We start from the raw sequence: 19,880 nt of genomic DNA on the forward strand, positions 1-19,880 counted from the left end.
ACTAGTCCCTGAGAAGACGATATAAATACTTACTATTTTTGATGCAAAAATACTACATCAGAATATAAGCTTATTTTCAAATTATGAGATACATTTATTCCTTTTTTCTTAAATAAACCTTTAATTAATACCACTAAGTGGAGAACTGCTCTTCTCCCATTTAGAATTGCACATTTCAATAAAATAACCGAGCATGAGTTAACTCACACATGTGCATTTTCAACGTGAGTTAACTCACGTAGGTGCATTTTCCAGTGTGAGTTAACTCACGTTGGATGGGAATGAGAAAAAAACAGAGGGGGAGAAGAGCAATTCTCCACTAAGTGCTTTGGAATGTCAAAAATGGACAGAACCCATTCCAGAACAGGCCTAAGAAAGCTAGCCCAAAATATATTCGGGTTTTTGAAATTTTACTCTTCTCCCTTTCAGTTTTGCTCATTCCCACCCTGATTTTTCAAAAAAAAAACTCATTGCAAGTTAACTCACGCTCTATATCCAACGTGAGTTAACTTGCGCTAAAATCCAACGTGAGTTAACTTGTGGTATACTTTTCTTTATTTAGGCCAACACCAGCTTCTCACACTTCAAACACACATTTCTTTCCCTTTTTACCTTCAAAAACTTAAAAAGTGTGAAATTTTGGTGGAAAAGCTTGGTCTCAAATCATTGGAAAAGGTTGAGGAGTGTTGTGCGTCATTTCATTCTATTGTTTTGCAGACTGATGTGATAGACATGTGGATTTGACAACCTTACGTATCTTCAGAATACAACGTTACTAGTATTTACAACTATCTAGCATCGTTGGATGATAATATCAACAATGAAGACACCATTTTTTATTGGCATAAGGAGGCACCTCTTAAAGTTAATCTTTTCGTTTGACGTTTACTACAAAATCGCATACCAACAACCTATAACTTAATCAATAGAAGGGTGTTTCAGCCGAATATTCAATTTTGTTTGGGTGGTTGTGGCCTTCAAGAGGATATAGATTATCTTTTTTTTTTGGTCTAGCGACTTATACGGTAAAATTTGGTTCGACATTTATAATTGGCTTGGTTTGGCTTCGATTTAGCCAGCTCATGTCAAAGACCATATACTTCAATTTGAATCTTCATATGGATTATAAAATAAATATGTTCTGTCCTTAACTTGATTTGGTTGTCGTTTAGCACAAAAGGAATGCAAGAGTTTTTAAATAAAAGGGGGATTCTTTGCAACATCTTCTTGAGAAAATCAAGCTCCAATCCTTTTGATGACCAGAGGTAAATAGTGTTAATCTTGCCTTTAACTACCATATGTGGCGGCTTCAACCTCTTTTTTATTTGAGAATTTTTATTTAGTTTCATTTCATGTTTTCAATGAGCTTGTTTTCCTATTCTTCCAAATGTAAATAGTCCTTTTATGAATTGTTGATGTAACTGTTTTTTCTCTTAGTTCTCTTTAGAATATAAAATATTTATTGTATAAATTATTAGATATTCAGTGATGTGTAGAGTGCAAGTTTTCGGTTAATCTATTTCATTTTTAACTTCTTAAAATAAATACATTTAATTCAAGTGTTGATTTGATTAAAAGAGAGAAATCATTAACAGAAAAAATAAAAATCTTATAACATTTTTCTTCTTCCAAATGTACTGGTCCATAAGTATCCTTTTCAGTTGTACTTTCTTTACATTCTATTTTGACTGAGATTAATACAACAATACGTGCCATCTTTCCAACACATCCTTATCATACTCCCATCACTAGATTTTATAATTTTATTATTTTAAAAATAAAAAATATATTTCAAAATTAAAATAAAAGTCTGATTGATACAAAAAAAATATTTTCAGAAATTTTTACATTTTTTTCGAAATAAAAAAATTCTAAAAAAATATGGAAATTAATTTTTGAAAATTACAAAAATTTAATCTTCGAAAATCATAATTAAATTTTTTGAAAACAAGTTTATTTATATTTTTTAAAATTTTGGAAAATTAATTTCCATATTTTTAAATTTATTTTTTATTTTTAAATGTTTATTTTAATTTCAAAATTTATTTTTTGTTTTTAAAATAATAAAATTAAAAAATCTAGTGATGAGGGAGTATGATAAAAATATATTCTTGGTTTGATCTAATGGTCAAAAACTAACTTTTTCATGGTAGAAAAAAAGTAGTTTTCCCATGATAAACCTCACCTATTTATACCTGTCATATTTTTTCTACTAGGGTCCAAACCTTGAGAGTGTTTTTTTCGTTTCTATATAGATAGACATCTCTTCACATCAGATGAAGTGTATTTCCATCCAACATGTACCTCTTCCATTACAACACAAATTAAAATTGTAGTTGTACATAAATGATGATAGACTCAGTAAAACAGAAATGGACAGGACATCCTTGAAAATATTAAGCCCCGTTCACATTATGATTATTTTTTTAATCTTTATTTATTTTAACTTTTTATTAAAAATACGTGGGATTTCCACCAAAAAATAAAAATATGTGGAACATTTATAAAAGTGAATTATTGTGACAGAGAAAATAAAATATTCACTAATTTTTTTATGACGTAAATATTTACTAACTAGTGATGATGTATTTTTAAAAATAATGAAAACAATACTTTTGAATTTTTTTTATTTTTATTTTTAAAAATGCTCAATGATTTTTATTTTAAGAGTCTATCATCTTTTTGCAAATTAAACTAGTTGGGGTCTAAACATTTGGCAACAGATAACATCCTTATGGGTAGCAGTATTAGTCACATTAATTGTTAATTGCGATTGTGGCAGCAGGAGCACATTTGGACATTTGCACACTCAACTCTATTAATTAAATTCAGACATATGGAAAAACATTTTCCTCTTTTTTTTTCTCTCAGTTTTGAACTTTTCTGTGACGTAAAATGCACCAAATCAATGATCTTACAATTAATTCCAGTTGAATATTGTGTCTGCATTCAATGACAACTATACATACATAGCTTCAGTCAGCCCCTTCGTCCGTTCTTTTCACGCCAAGACCTCTCACGATGCTACTTAGTAGTGACACCAGTTAGTCTTTGCATATGCAAAGAGTAACATCTTTATGTCTTCATGTCCTATAATGGATAGTTAAATACTTTAATGGATATTCGCATGTAAAATAGACAGATATTTTAACTATCCTTTATTTAATTGAACGGATGCGGATTTAATGGTATGAGTTTTTTCTATTCATACCTTATATATTTCTAGTTATACCCAGTTTTTTTTAAAAGTTTTTGATAATATCAAAATTATCCTTTTATATAAATTTTCTTAAAATCTTGATTTCATTCATTGTCACTTTAAAATTTCACTATCTTTCACCCACCAACGATCAAACAATCCTGATGTTCAATTACTCTGTATGGAAGATTAAAGAGTGAATCAAAACATCTTTCATTCATACTCGATTGCATATAAATAAGTGAATTTTTTCTTCTTTTTCAATAACGTTGGTTTCAATTTTCTTCTTCTTGTTCAACTGCACTGTACGACAGTTCCAGTTTTACATTGTTGAGGTTAACTTAAATTCAGTTTAAGTAAGTTCATGTAAACTTGGTTTACATAATCTACTTAAACTTAGTTTACATAACCTACTTAAACTGAGTTTAAGTATGTACACTTAAATTCAGTTTACATGACCTACTTAAACTAAGTTTACATATACATACTTAAATTGATATTACGTATAATCATTGAACAAGGTTGAATTTTTAGATGTACACTTAAACTCAGTTTACATGACCTACTTAAACTGAGTTTACATGACCTACTTAAACTAAGTTTAAGTATGTACACTTAAACTTAGTTTACATGAGCTACTTAAACTAAGTTTACATGATCTACTTAAACTGAGTTTAAGTATGTACACTTAAACTTAGTTTACATGACCTACCTAAAATAAGTTTACATGTACATACTCAGTGGCGGAGGCAAGGAAATTTATGGAGCCCGGGCGGCGAAAAATTTATCTCAAATTATATCAACATGCATAAATCAATTTTTTTTTTAAATTTTAATAATTAAAAAAATCGAAATAAAAGAGGTTTATCATTTTGTCAATAAAAGTACAATTTCAAATAGGATTATTAATTAAAATTGACCATGTAATATATGTGAAGTCTGAAAATTGGCCTTGTAATTAAATAACATGTATTTTGACCATGTAATTCGAAATTTTTATTATTTATAACCCTGTAATATACGCGAAGTCCAAAAAAGCAACCAAGAGTTGATTTTTTTCATGATTTGTTAGAGGCGAGTTAAGAACATTAAAATACGGCTTTAAACAAAAAATTTATAAATTTTCGACAAACGACAAATTAATTATGAATTTTTAAAGTGTCAAAAGCTCAAAAAACAAAACAATGAAAATCTCGACCTATAAATTGAATTTTAAGCTCATTATTTGCAGAGACATCCATAAAAATATATAAAAAGGATATGTAAAGTTTCATAACATTTCGAAGTTGTTTAAATTTATTATGATTTTTCAACCAAAACGTGCAAAATTGAAATTTTGTTCCGCGTAAGCGTATACTCACAAGTCAAATTTAGTTCCCTAATTTTGTAGGCATGACTAGAACATGATAAGAACCTTCAGTGAAATTTTGTAGTCTTTAAATGAGATACAAGTTAATTATAAATTGTTTAGAAATTCATAATTATGAGGGAATGAAAATTCATAATTAATTTATCTCTGGTCGAAGAAATTTAATTTTTTATGTAAAGCTATATTTTAACGTGTTAATCATGTATGAAAAAAATAATGAAAAAATTCAACATGTAGGTCACATTTTTAGACTACACGTATATTACAGGGTAGTCAAAAATAAGAAGAAATTCAAGTTACAATGCTAGAATATATGTTCTGTATTTTTAAGGGTCATTTTTCAGACATAAGGTATATTACAGGGTCAATTTGAACAATTAACCCGTTAAAATAAGAGAGATGAACCCGTCAATAGTGTGCTAAATAAAATTCCGAGATCTATTTGCATGTGAGAATTTTCAGATTGCCCAAATTTTTCTTTTTGTAAGTGTGTTAATTAGCTTTTGGGTTGGGTCTAATGTGCAAAAATTATCGATCGAGCCCGGGCGACCGCCCGGGGTCGCCGGACGGTGAATCCGCCCCTCTACATACTTAAACTGAGATTACGTAGAATCATTGAACAATGTTGAACTTTTAAATGTACACTTAAACTCGGTTTACATGACCTATTTAAAATGAGTTTAAGTATGTACACTTAAACTCAGTTTACATGACCTACTGAAACTAAGTTTACATGACCTATTTAAACTAGAGAGGGATTTTAGGGTGTAACCAAGAAAAAAGGAAGATGCTTTTTGAAAATTAAATTTTATGGAAGGATAATTTTGTCATTTTTAAATGCAACCAGGATTAAATAGGACGTAATTAGAAAAACTTAAATAGTATTTATGTTCGTGGTTATTTGTATCCATTAAAAAATAAACTAAAATACTTAAAAATCCTCTGATAAATATAAATTCGTGCCCGTGGGTATCTGAACCGATAATAAATGGAGAAAACTACTTAAAAGTATCCTTAGGCAAAGCCCTATAAATCATAGATGTTTTTTTTTTTTTTCTTTTCCTTCATAGAACCATAGATACTAGTATTATTATGTATGAATACTATTTTCTTTTTGATAAAACGAAGAAAATGAATGTGATAAATTTTTGTTGTCAAAATTTAGGTACCCAAAATCCGTGGATTACAATATAACATATATGATTTTTTTTTAATTACCTAGATTTTATATTTTATTAAATCGATTACAAATCTCCGTGAGCTTAGCTCAGTTGGTAGGGATATTGCATATTATATGCAGGGGCTAGAGTTCGAATCCCAGACACTCCAGTTCTCCACAATTAAATTGTGTGAGCTTTAGCCACTAGGCTATTTGACAAAAAAAAATCGATTACAAGGGGTACTGATGTAAGATTTTTACATGTCATAAACCATTTACACGTAAGTATAATAAGATCGTTTTCGCAGAGAGTTGCGTATTTCATAAGCATTTTCACAATATTTATCACATTAAGTGTTTGAGTATAAATTGTTTGTTTGTGTAAAACTATTTTAACTATTCGACGTAAAAGTAAAACGAGACGAGATAGGGCTAGCTCGCTTGGGGTTAGAGATATCAACCAAGCGTAACAGCTGCAATCTCTCGATCAAATAACGAATTCTAACTTTTTAAACGATATTATCACAATCACTCGACAATATCATTCCTGTCCAAATGATATCGTTATTTCTAATGGATCGTCTAAATGTCGATTTCCCAAACATTTAAACTATCACAAAGTCGATTGGATCTTTAATCGATGATTTCCCAACCTATTAAACGACCCAAAAGCATTAAGTTTTAGATTAAAAGTGATTATCAAATATTAACATCTATGTCTAGAGTGATAACTTAAGATAGATTGTTATTCTATTTCTTAGAACAAAAAGTATTTGTCAATATCATTTTGAATCTCAATAAAGCATTAAATACAAGAATAGCAACAATATTGAATAAATAATAAGCTAGAACCATATATTAAAAGATCAAGAGTTTACATAATAGCTTGTTTGAATACCTCAAAATCCACAAGGGTAGATGTAGCTACATATGTCTATGATAGCTTTGCTAAGGATGAAGAAAAGATGAAGATTCCATGCCTAGACTCATGACGTCTCAACAAATCTTGGGTTGAATCTACTCTTAACTACCTTGCTTTGTGTTTCTCTCTCTAGAAAAGCCCTAGTCTCTCTCTAAGTATGCAGAAAAAAATGAATAAAACAGTATTTCAATGAATGGAAAGAGAAGAGAAAACTATTTATATGGTCTGAAATCGTGAATTTCGCTTAAGCGAAATATATCTCGCTCAAACGAAATGCCTGAAAATCCTAATCTAACCAATGAAGTCATGCCACATGGACCTTATCCCCTGATGTTGCTAGATCTCGCGTAAGCGAGATGGAAAGCGAATCCTGGAATTGCTCTCTGCACAGAATTCGCTTAAGCGAATTGGCTTCAACTGATGAACTTTGCTTGAGCGACTGGGAAGCGAGATTGGAAGCGAAACTCAATTTGCTCTCAACATGAATCTCGCGTAAGCGAGATGTCTTCTCATTAGAAGCGAAGTGGAAGAGAGTTGGCTGCGAGATGAAGAGTTGCTCCCTGGAACTTTCTCGCTTAAGCGAGTTTTGCTTGGTTTGGAAAGTTGTTTCTTGTTTCTTGCTTGTCATTTCCTGCACAAGTTGAGTGGAGTGAGGCATGTAAAGCATAAATTGTGAAATTACAACAATTGATTGTTTTTCCTTAGATAACTTGCAGAACAAGTCACTAAAATGCTTATTTTAACATAAAAATTATAACAGTTTTGAGCACTTATCAGGTACTCGAAGCCCATTACAATAAGTCAAGAAATTACATGTTTTGAAGACATATAATAGGGTTTAACCACCAATCTGAGGAAACAAATTTTTTATTATGCCCCTCCCCAATATGAACCAAAACCACCATAGACGCTTTATGCGATCGACCACCTCCAAATAATTTACAACTTTGCCTTTAAAGAGAACATTATTACTGCGCTCCATCCAAATATATAATACGGAAGTAATGTACATCATTCTATGGTCTTGCTCGAGCTTCAAATTCCAAATCATACTTTTCATCAAAAAGTAAAAGTAAGAACTAAGAAGTGTACAATCAGCATTTATGTATCAATCAAAATCAAGGTAGCTATGCCGTAACTATATAAAAATGAAATTGCTACTAGTGTATATATTAATATCAAGGGGACTTGGCTTTTTGTAGCCAAGTGTCAGATTTTGAAGTACCAAATATAAAAATCTCTTGCACAGACACACACGCCACACCACACCACACAACACCACAGCATAATGGACAAATTCAATGAAGAAGTTCAAGAGCCAGTGAGTCCACATGGACAATATTTCAATAGCTCTGTGATATGTTCATATGTTTTTGGGTTTCTGGAATTAGCTATTCCAATTGATGACTCACAAACTATGCCTTTGCTTAAAGATGTCTTCCTTCCTATCAATCCACGTTTCTCCTCTATTATGGTTTTACATCTCTTCTATACTTATTTATTAATTACCACTAGCTAGTACTTTACATTTTACATGCCAAATTGTAAATTAATGGTATATGATTATTATGCCTTATTATTATTACTATTATTTAATTAGTTGAGTTAATTTGCAACAGGTAAGAGACAAAGATGGTAAGATGAGATGGCAAAGGGTTGAAGTGAAGCTTGAAGAGCACATAAAGATTCCTAAATTTCCTGAAACCACAAACTCATCATCAATATTATATGATAATTATCTTAGTGACTATGTAACAAGTATTCTAACTTCAAGAACACCTCAAGATAAACCCCTTTGGGAAATTCATTTGATTAAATATCCAACAAGCAATGCTAAAGGAACTTTGATATTCAAACTTCACCATGCACTTGGTGATGGTTACTCTCTCATGGGTGCTCTTCTTTCTTGTCTTCAAAGAGCTGATGATCCTTCTCTTCCTCTATCTTTTCCTTCACGACCACAATTAAATTCAAAATATGCAAAGAAAGGTTTGTTTAAGAAGTTATGTTTAGATATCTCATCCTTTTTTAGCTCCATATCAGATTTTGGATCAAGCTTAATCAAGACAAGAATGATTGAAGATGACAAAACACCTATAAGATCAGGATATGAAGGAACTGAATCTCAGCCTTTTACTTTGTCAAACATATCATTATCTCTTGATCAAATCAAAGAGATCAAATCAAAGCTTGGAGTGGTAAGATTTGGGTTAAAAGAATTTAAAGGTTCTTTTTTAGAGATTTAAAATAAAAAAATCTAAAGCTATTTATGTCGAGCATTGATCAAGAAAAGGTTTCACCAATTAATTTTGTTATTGGCCGGAAATCAAGGGAGTATTGGTGTGTAATTAAGGAAAAGTGTTAGCAAATACACTGTCTTAAAATTTTCTTGATACATTTTGTCACCGTATCAAGCGATTCCCTTTAGAAAAAAAATATATTTTGGAAAAGCTACTAGAAATAGCTTTTCATTTTGAGGCTAAAATGATTTTTTTTTTTTTAAAATCTGAAATAAACACTTCAAAAATAAAAAAAGTGATTTTTTAGATGAAAAAATAGATTTTTTTTTTTGAAAAAAATTCTCAAACAAACGGGCCCTTTAGCTATATGGATCATTTAACCTAGATTATAAAATTAGCAAAATATCTATATAAAATATCAATCCTTAAAAAAAAAATCTATATAAAATATTAAGTTTGAAATTTAGACCGTTGATCTTGATGTGGTTGGCTACATGCAATCACATGGTTTTGATTGCATGTAACTCAAATAAAAACACAAACTATTTTTTGTGAAATATAAACATTACAGTTTTTTTATGTAACAAAAAAAATACAATTTTTATACCGACCATAATCAAATTTTGTCTGTTATAAAAATAAAAACAAATTTTTATTTATTTCTACACAAAACTTACCATTTATTTTTATTTTTGAATGCTTAACAAGTGCTTTAGGATAATAGTTAGCAATACCTTTTACGTTGTTATAAAATTATTAGATTAAGCATGATTAATTTTGCCATGCATATATAAATGGTGCAGACTATAAACGATGTGCTTAGTGGGGTGATCTTCTATGGGATTAGGCTATACATGGAGGAAATGAATGAGAAGACAAAAAAATCAAATTCCACAGCTGTAGTAATGCTCAACACAAGAAATATTGAAGGTTACCAATCATTGAAGGAAATGCAAAAACCAGAGTCCAAAAGTCTTTGGGGAAATCAAATTTCTTTCTTACAAATACCAATACCTAAGCTAAGCCAATCAGACCCTCTTGAGTTTGTTTGGAAAGCTCGTAAGTTAATCAAAAGGAAGAGACGCTCTTTCGGTGTTTATCTCATAGGTTTGCTCTTGAATTTGGAGATGAAATTAAAAGGGTCTGAGGTATGTCACACATTATTTAACCACTCATCTAAAAATTTGATGCTTTACTTATTTTCACTCATACTCTAATTTTGATAGCCAAAATCTAGTTATGAGTAGAAAGATAAACCATGAAATTTAATTGAATAATTATTTTTCTTAGTTTGGAGGTTCTTTAATTTCATGTATGATATATGTTCTATGTTATCTCTAATTTAGTTTGGTTGGTGTTTCAGTCTGTAGCTAAAATAATCTATAACACAATGGGAAATTCAAGTGTTGTTATCTCTAACTTGGTAGGACCAGTAGAGAAAATGGCTTTGGCAAATCATCCAATAAATGGATTTTATTTCACCATGACAGGTGGACCAGAGGTATATATTTCAATCATTAATATTTTTTTTCTCTCATTTGTGTAAGTTTAATTTTCTTCTCTACTTACTCATGCTTTTATTTATTTATACTACTATTTACCCATGTTTTACTGTGACTTGAGATTTTCTTGGCAATAATGCGTTTTGAATGAGCAATGAGTTTCACACAAATTCATTATTTCGAGTTCTAGTTAACACCGTACCTTTTGTATGTGGTTGCAGAATGTAGACATTACAATTATGAGCTATGTGAAAATATTAAGAATCACATTGAGAACATTGAAAGGGTTCATTGATGAACGGAAATTCAAATTCTGCATGGAGAAAGCAGTTGAAGTCATATTCAAAGCAGCTATGGAGATCTCGGAAATACCTGTAAAAAATTAATTAGGACATACATGTATTAATTATAATATACTTTGTATTATATATAAATAAATATAAATGAAGGTATGATTTATTTCAAAAGAAAATATATATAAATGAAGGTATGACTAGCTACTGGATCAAATTGTACATCGTAAGGACAATCATGCATATAGATTTGAGATCAAAATGTTTCTATAACCGAGAAAAAAATAATCAGAAGAATTCTATAAGAGCATAATGCAACATGTTACAAAAGCACTCTACTATACTATACTATACAATTAGAAAATTAGCTACCCAAATACATAATGAAAAAAAAACTTAGACAAATTTACTTATACACTGCATCTAGAACCTTCGAGGAAGTCATATGAAATCTGGTACAAAAACAAATAAAAATAGAATCAACAAACTACAAGAACAAAAACATAAATCATCACCTTTCATCTTATTCTCTCCAAAAACACAAAACTAGCGCAGAAACAATCCCAATAAAATGGTTCTGATACAATGTTCTTTTCCAATATGGTTATGGTACAATGTTCTTTACTAGAAGAAATTAACAAAATTCAAACCTTCAACAACATCATGAACATTGGCTGCCATGTTACTGGCGATGTTTGCAATATGCTGCACCCAAAGAATGGCCATAGATATGTTATACACTGAATACCAAAAAATATTAAATGAATACAATAATGGACAACTTCAATTAAACAACATGGATCCAACTAACAGAGGCATTTCAATACAGTTAAGCACCACTGTTCATGAACAAATTACCTTGTACAAAGGAATCTTTAGGACGCTGCACCAACTAACATATATGTTAAAGACTAATTTACGGTTACATAAGGTTTTATTAGTTGGTTTCTGTCCGTTGTAAATTCACTTCATGTACAATAAAACCATTTAGAATGGTGCCTTGTACGTGTTCTTTCTTTCACAAACTAGAGATCTCTTCTATAATCTATATGTATCTATCTATCTTTACTATATTGTCCAACTAAACTTGAGTTGTTCTCATGCAAGTATTGTGATGACGCGTGAAAACTCTACAGAAGCTTCCCACGCTCTCTTGAAACCTTGTCATCCTTTCTTAAATCTCTTTTAATTCATTAGTTATTCCTCCACTAAATCATTTTAATGCCAAATTTTTTATAAGAGCATGTACGATTGTGCTCTTACTAAGAGGTAGCTTAAGTGGCCGGACGAATGCACATAACTTATTCACTATTTTAATTTTTAATGTCTAATAAGAAATCTCATTCTCTCAAACCCAACAACTCTTAAAAAATCCCTCCATTTTCAACACTAAATTCGTGCATTAGTTTTCGTTTGAAATATGATGAAAGAAGTTGAATAATGTATATGCAATGGAACTTTTAATTGTAACAAAATTAACCTTATTATGGAACCCTAAGACGAGCCATGTGCTAGGGAAAACTGACTTAGTCCATGAGAACTCAAAGAGGCGAAGAAGATGCCAAGGAGCAAAGCACAAAAGAAGTTCAAGGAAGGTGATCAAATCATCTCTACCAAAAAAAAAAGGAGTCTCGGGGTTGGAAGAGGAATGAAGCTAGATCGTATAAGGATGCATTCTGGGGTTGGACCGAAAAGAGAAGGAATATTATGGTCGAGTAGTTAAGCTTTTGTTTTTCAAAGATACACATCAAAGTAGGTAAAAGTCATGCTTAATGGTCAAGTATGTGATTGAATGAAGCTTTTCAAATGAGTGTCATATAAAATCTGGTTGCTACAATTTTGTAAAGGAGCAAACAATTTAAATAGGAGACAATATGCGGTTTTGATATTTAAGGTTTGAAATTATTATTATTATTAAATTTTTTAAGACATGCTCTAATTATTATTGTTACTGGTTGAACAACTTTTTTAGAGAGGGTGTGAAACAACTTGATTGATAAAGGATTGCAATTATTTTATCTTTTTTATTTGAAGGCTGCTGTAATTTTTATTAAATACCATTTACTTACAAATATTGTTTGTAGACTACACAGTGTTAAAAAATATTTTATGTAGTCTATGAGTGTAGCCTATGTTACCTACTATTATGAAAGAAAGAAAAAAAAACTATTGTAAATAAACTGCATTTGATAATAGCATATCCTTTTGCGGTAAATCTTTGGGTGTAAACAAATTTGTGGAGTTTAAGTGATATATAATAACAATAAGAGAAAAAAAAAAAGCGATCATAATAAATGTAACAAATTCACTTAATTTTTGTGTGAATGATCACATATTTCAGTTGGATAGGGTGTGGTGTGTGGTGGATTTAATTTTGGTAGCATGTTAATTATTTTTCTCTTAGTAGTTTGCATTGTCTTTTACTTTTTATTGTTGTGGGGCCTTGAATTTTGTTATGTTTCGGTCCTTACCGGCGGGTTTTGGTGAAGATAAAGGCGTTCGTCCCGGTCAACCAGTATCCTAGGACACCAAAGAACAAATCAAAATCAAAGGTCGTATCCACTTCTCAAGTGAGCTTTGGTGAAGATAAAGGTGTTCGTCCCAGACGACCAATGAAGAACATAACCTTGAGTTATTAGGAATATAAATAGATTGGTTAGTTAAAAAGATTAGGGTTACACTTACACTAGCTTGATAAAGTGCAGTGGGCAAGAAGAAATAATATTTGAACTATCGTAAGCCAGACAGGATTATAACAGCTAATAATATAAAATCATGGTGAATAGAAAAAAAAAATGCAGTGCAAGAAAATAACAATAATATAAATACAAAGTATGTATAAGAAAATCTATGTTTCAGATCAGACCATGCATATTTCCTAAAGAAAACTTTAAAAATGCAAAGAGGAATATTTGTAGTAAATAACATATATAATCTTATCCCCACTAATCGTAATTCCTGGATCCTTCATATGTATTTTGCAATTAATTTTTTGTGGATATCTCGGAGATCTCCATAGCTGCTTCGGATATGACTTTGACTGCTTTCTCTATGCAGAACTTCAATTTTTGTTCATCTATGAATCCCTTTAGGGTTTTCAAGGTGATTCTTAATACATTCATGTAGCTAATAATTGTAATGTTTACATTCTGCAACAACAAACAAGAAGTAAAGCATGTTAGAACTCGAGTTAATTATATCTTATCCAACCCTAGCATATAAAGAAGTGTTTTTTTTTTTTTTTTGAGAGAAAAAGAAGTGTTTATATGTTGTGAAGTATATATCATCATTTTATAATTCGTTAAATATGATGTGGTATTTGAATAGGTTGTCTAGTATATGAATTCGATCCAACGATTCACTCTTCTATTTTAATTGGTAAGTTTTAATAAGATATTTTGTTGTTCTTAATTTTTTATTATTATAAAAAGTTACTAAAAATGATAAAGGTTCACTTTTTGACCATTTTTTTTTTGAAAGAAAGACACTTTTTTACCATTTTTAAAAGGTACATATTAAACACACGTTATTTAAATATAAAAATACAATCACCATGTGTACTTACCAGCGGCGAAGCTAGCAATATTTTTATGAGGTGGCTACATATAATTTTTTTAAAAAACATTAACAATGAATTTAACCATAAACAAAAACAATTCACAATAAATGGTACTTATATAAAATGTACTTCATAAAATACACTTAAAGCAATAAGAAGGGATTATACCAAAAATGCAAAAGCAACGGATTTTACAAAAAAAAAAAAAAAGCAACAACAGAACAAATGATTGCACGTAAAAATCGACAATGGAAGAAATTAAAATTGATAGTAGCTATTTACGAAAGTCGAACTTGGCGATCCTTCAAAGACTCAAATTCATCTATAACTGCTTATGAATTTAAGTGACTTGCAATGTCTTTTTCAATGTAAATAAAGCATTGTTTCCTTTCATTTGTCCAATATGTTTACTAATAAATTAATAATATTATAATTTTAATATAACAATACTAATAGGATGGATGTTGAGACTATATGATATATGATTGACACTAATAGTTACAGATGAAAATTTGTTGCTATTGTAATATTTTCTTTGTTTAATAAAAAATAATACTATTAGGGATAGATTCTTCAATTTCTGCGAAACATGATCAAGTAATTCAAAGTTCAACTAAAAAGTAATCAAAATCAGACAAAATTATTTAAACTAAAGTCGAACATGGGGTAACCAAATATATATTATTAGGAGTAGCCAAATATAATAATATACCTACTACTCATTCAATAATTTTTTTTTTGGGGTAGCCATTGCTATTTGCTACCCCTTGGCTATACTAGGAATCGCCCCTCTAACTATTTCTTAGCCTTTAACTTATACTACAATTTACACAAATTTTAAAAATATACACAAAAACAAAATGGCGTTTTATGACATAAAAAGTTAATGTGAAAAACACCAGTTCTCAATAAATTAATGACTATAAAGTGTGTGATGTGAGGTTGGAAGTTAAACTCACTACTCATTCAAAAAGTATTATTACCTAAGAATAATATTTCAAGCCAAAATAGAACACGAGTAAGATAACAAAGTAAGTTCATGATTTGTGTACTCTAAAAAAAAAAAGTTCATGATTTGTTTGACTAAATCATGCTAGCAAATATTATACTTTTGATTTTCAACAAAATCACGGTTATTGTCAAATTCACATCCAATTCAAATATAAACAAGAAGAAGAATTATTTATGGACACTCATACACCTTGTGTACACTATTAGAGAAACAAAAATTGATTGATGTGATAGGTGGATGATATAGTTGGAAAATAGGGATAGATAGAAAATGAGATATTAAATGAATGTTAGAAAATAAAAGGTGTCTAAATATCATTGTTTGAAAAAACAATATATATACCTCAGGTCCATTTGTCATGGTGAAACACAACCCATTTACTGGATGATTTGCCAAAGTCATCTTCTCTACTGGCCCTACAATGTTTGACATAAGAACACTTGAGTTCCCAGTTGTGTTATAGATTATTTTAGCTACCACCTGAAACACAAACCCAATAAAATAGAGAACATTAATAAATCAAAGAAACCACTATGTCTTAGCTTTCAAAATTATTAATTTATGAATGAAAATAAAGTTTTAGATGAGTGGTTAAAATATTAACGTGTCACACACCTCAGACCCCCTTAACTTCATTTCCAAATCCAAGAGCAAAGCTATGAGATAAACACTGAAAGAACGTCTCTTCCTCTTGATTAGTTCACGAGTATTCCAAACAAACTCAAGAGGATTGGAGATTTTTGATTGGCACATCTTAGGTATAGGTATTTGTAAGAAAGAAATTTTATTTCCCCATAGACCTTTGGACTCTGGTTTTTGCATTTCCTTCACTGATTGGTAACCTCCAATATTTCTTGTGTTGAGCATTACCACCGCTGTGGAATTTGATGTTTTTGTCTTCTCATTCTTCTCTTCCATGTATAGCCTAATCCCATAGAAGATCATTCCCGTGACCACGTCGTTTATAGTCTGCACCATTTATATATGCCATAATTAATCAACCTTAATCCAGTGATATATATATATATATATATATATATATATATATATATATATATATATATATATATATATATATATATATTTATTTATTTTTATAATAATTCAATGACATTATAAAGAGTTAAATATATTTTTTCATCAGATCTGGATTGCATGCACGTACAAGTCCGTTACCGCACACAATCAACCACATGAAGATAAGATGGTCCTCACGCTGGTTGAGTGTCATATTGAGAGTAAAAACACACACTATTGTACCTTTTTCTAGAACTATACAAACTACAAAATTTGCACTGACCAAAATCAAATTTTGCTAATTTTATAATCTAGCTTAATTGACCTACATAGCAATTTTGTAGTTTTATAATCTAACTTAATTGGTCTAAATGGCCAAACTCTTACCACTCCAAGCTTTGTTTTGACTCCTTTGATTTGATCAAGAGATAATGTTATGTTTGACAAGATAAAAGGCTGAGATTCAGCACCTTCATATCCTGACCTTATAGGTGTTTTGTCATCTTTAATCATTCTTGTCTTCAATATGCTTGATCCAAAATCTGATATGGAGCTAAAAAAGGATGAGATAACAAAACATAGCTTCTCAAATAAGTTTATCTTTGCATATTTTGAATTTAATTGTGGTCTTTGTGAAGGAAAAGATAGAGGAAGAGAAGGATCATCAGCTCTTTGAAGACAAGAAAGAAGAGCACTCATGAGAGAGTAACCATCACCAAGTGCATGATTAAGTTTGAATATTATGGTGCAAGCAGCATTGGTTGTTGGATAATTGATAATATGAATTTCCCAAAGTGGTTTATTTTGTGGTGTTCTTCCATTTAGAATACTTGTTACATAGTTACTAACATATTTGTCATATAATTCACATGATGATGAATTTATGGTTTCAGGAAATATGGGAATCTTTAAGTGTTCTTCAGGCTTCACTTCAACCTTTTGCCATCTCATCTTACCCTCTACATCTTTTACCTGTGCAAATCAATTAATGAATAATAAAAGGTCAATTTTGATTATTGAGATTATATTCAATAGAAATTGACTAGCCTTAATGCCTTATATTAATTAAAATTAGGTAGGTAAAATGTAAAGTAATTAATGAAGTATGGAAGAAATATATAGAACCATGATAGAGGAGAAGCGTGGGTTGATAGGGATGAAAACATCTTTGAGCAAAGGTATAGCTAATGAATTATCAAATGGAATCGCTAATTCCAGAAAGCCAAAAACATATGAACACATCACAGAGCTGTTGAAATATTGTCCATGAGGACTCACTGGCTCTTGAACTTCTCCAAAGAATTTGTCCATTATGCTGTGGTGTGTGAGAGAGATTTGATGTAACACTTCAACTAGACACTGAGCTACCAAAAGCCCAAGGTTGCACCATGATTTATACTATACTAGTTGCAATTATTACAGTTGTATATAGTTGGTGCCTTTGATTTTGACTGATACATAAAATCGTGTGTGGTGGTTATTCACACATGCGATATAAGTAAACTAAATGTTAAATATACAAAAGCGGTCACTATAAGGAAAATTAGTTTTAGCGCAACTACTTAACCTAAATAAAAATCATACAGTTAAAATCAAACGTCTAACTCAACAATTTGCAGTGCAATTAAATATTTGAACTAAAAAAAAGTATACCCATGAAGTGATAGAAGCCGCTGTGATTGTGTTTGGTGGGTCCTTGCCAGAACTAGCATGCTACAGAGAACGGAGACGAAACAAGAAAGAGAAAAAATGTAAGATTCTAGGGTTTTTTATTTTTTATTTTTTTTTATTTATGAATGAGTGTAAACAGTATAAACTATATGAAACTCTATATGTTACTCTACTATTTTTTTTTGTACTGATTAAGTTTTACGGGCAATAATAATTGCCACTACAATTTTTTTTTAATTGCTATTATTTAATTGCCACAAATATTAGATGAAATATCGGCAATTTGGTTGTTGCCACTAAATTGTTGCCAGCAAAAGTCAAAGTTGGTGCACTGGATGACCTATAATTTCAATGTTTAAAGTTTTGGATAAAGGTGAAATAATGTTCCGGTATTTGATGGTCTTGGATCATTACCATGCATGTTGATTCTAATGTACTTTGGACTCATTAATAAGTGGTATCTCGGTGGAAATATTCATACTTGAGGAAGATGTATATAAAAGAAATGACATATATTTTTTAAATAGAGAAGTGGTGTCTTTCTATCTTGAGGTATTAAAGATTAAATAACTAAATTTCTGGTAAACAAAATCTTATATGTCAATAAGTGGCGAAGGACCACTTTTGCTGCATTCTCCTCAAAGAAAGCACTACCAGGCTCGAGTTTTGATGTCTACTGCCCTTATCTTTTAGTGCGGTGGCTAGCTCAGTGTGCCTTATGCCAAAAGCGACACTAATTAACTCCATTACCTCACTAATTATATGCTTTCTAACTCCATTACCTCCCTTACATGCTTTTAACTATTTAGTAGTAGAGAAGGAACACTACTAAAAAAACAGCGAAATTTTTCATACGGATTTGGGATGGTTTTAATGGAGCGAAATTTCCGTCCCAAATTCGTGTGAAAATTTCATGACATGTTCAAACAAGGTTTTTTCCCACGAATTTCGCACATAATTCTTTAAAAAAACAAATCCGTCCCAGATTCGTGTGAAATATTGAGACGGATTTCGGACGGCCAATATTTTTGAGGGTTTTAATTGGGAAAGTTTCATCTCCAACTTATATCACAAAATTTCCCTCGCGTGTTCTTCTCTCATTACCCTAAAATTTCATCTCCCTTTCTCATAATCCTAAAACCAACTTTAAAATCAATTTCTCAGTGTGCTGCTCTTCAATCAACTTCTCCTGTCCTGCTCTTCAATCAATTTCTTCCAAAATCTTCTCAAGCTCGTCAATCAATTTCTCAAGCTCACCAAGGTTAGCTTCTCTTCTCTTCTCTTCAGACCGATTCTCTGTATTTTTGTTTAATTTCTCAGTGTTTTCTTCAACAAATCAAGCATGTTACCATAAACTTGTACATGATGCTTGGTTCAATTTTAGGGTTTATTTTGTTTTACTTATTAGGATTTTTTGTGTGTTTAACTACCTAGACTTGGATTCATGTTTGCTGTTGAAAATAATTGTGGGTTTTGTGCTTAATTTTATTGTGCCTACTTAATCACTTTCACGATTTCTTTGTTCAATTTCAAGTACTTGGATTTTTTTCTTTTATGTTAAAGATTCAATTTTGTTTTCATCAATGGCCTTATTGCATACCCTTTTTGTTTTTTGGTATGACCCTTGGAGGTAGTTTAGACCAATAAAGACATTAATATTAATATTAGTAGCTTACCCTAAAATATTTGTCAAAATAAAGACCGCTAAACGTATTAGGAAGCTAAAATCACAAAATAACTATTTGAAAGTTTGGCTCAAAGTGTTAGAAAGTTTTATGTAGAAAGCTCTTGTCACAATATTTTCATTCATAAAACCACTATGTTAGAAAGCTTAAACATTCAATATTTCAATTCATGAGAAAGGCTTTGAGCAAGTAACATGTCATTCTTTTGTACTCCATTTATTATTTTCAAATCATGTCAATTGACATACAATA

The 19,880-nt window shown here is 30.5% G+C and overlaps 2 protein-coding genes across 3 annotated transcripts; one reads left to right on the plus strand and one right to left on the minus strand.

Moving 5' to 3' along the window:
• The first annotated feature begins 7,639 nt into the window (after positions 1-7,639).
• LOC11440683 (O-acyltransferase WSD1) lies at positions 7,640-10,865 on the plus strand. 2 transcript variants are annotated; one of them, XM_039833902.1, is made up of 5 exons: positions 7,640-7,772; positions 8,269-8,847; positions 9,693-10,037; positions 10,253-10,390; positions 10,613-10,865. In XM_039833902.1, the coding sequence occupies exons 1-5, from the start codon at positions 7,668-7,670 to the stop codon at positions 10,775-10,777; spliced, it is 1,332 nt and encodes a 443-aa protein (XP_039689836.1). In that variant the 5' UTR covers positions 7,640-7,667; the 3' UTR covers positions 10,778-10,865. The 2 variants fall into 2 exon arrangements, with proteins under 2 accessions (XP_039689836.1, XP_003607473.2); XM_003607425.4 differs by lacking the exon at positions 7,640-7,772 and adding an exon at positions 7,880-8,123.
• Positions 10,866-13,485: 2,620 nt separating this feature from the next.
• On the minus strand, positions 13,486-17,654 carry LOC11445485 (O-acyltransferase WSD1). The gene is made up of 5 exons (XM_003607439.4): positions 17,398-17,654; positions 16,660-17,244; positions 15,871-16,224; positions 15,598-15,735; positions 13,486-13,833 (listed from the first exon to the last, which is right to left on the minus strand). Exons 1-5 carry the CDS (start codon positions 17,581-17,583, stop codon positions 13,669-13,671), a joined length of 1,428 nt encoding a protein of 475 aa, XP_003607487.2. The 5' UTR covers positions 17,584-17,654; the 3' UTR covers positions 13,486-13,668.
• Between the last annotated feature and the right edge of the window lie 2,226 nt (positions 17,655-19,880).

Source organism: Medicago truncatula, chromosome 4, assembly GCF_003473485.1.
Source record: "Medicago truncatula cultivar Jemalong A17 chromosome 4, MtrunA17r5.0-ANR, whole genome shotgun sequence".
NCBI lineage: Eukaryota > Viridiplantae > Streptophyta > Magnoliopsida > Fabales > Fabaceae > Medicago > Medicago truncatula.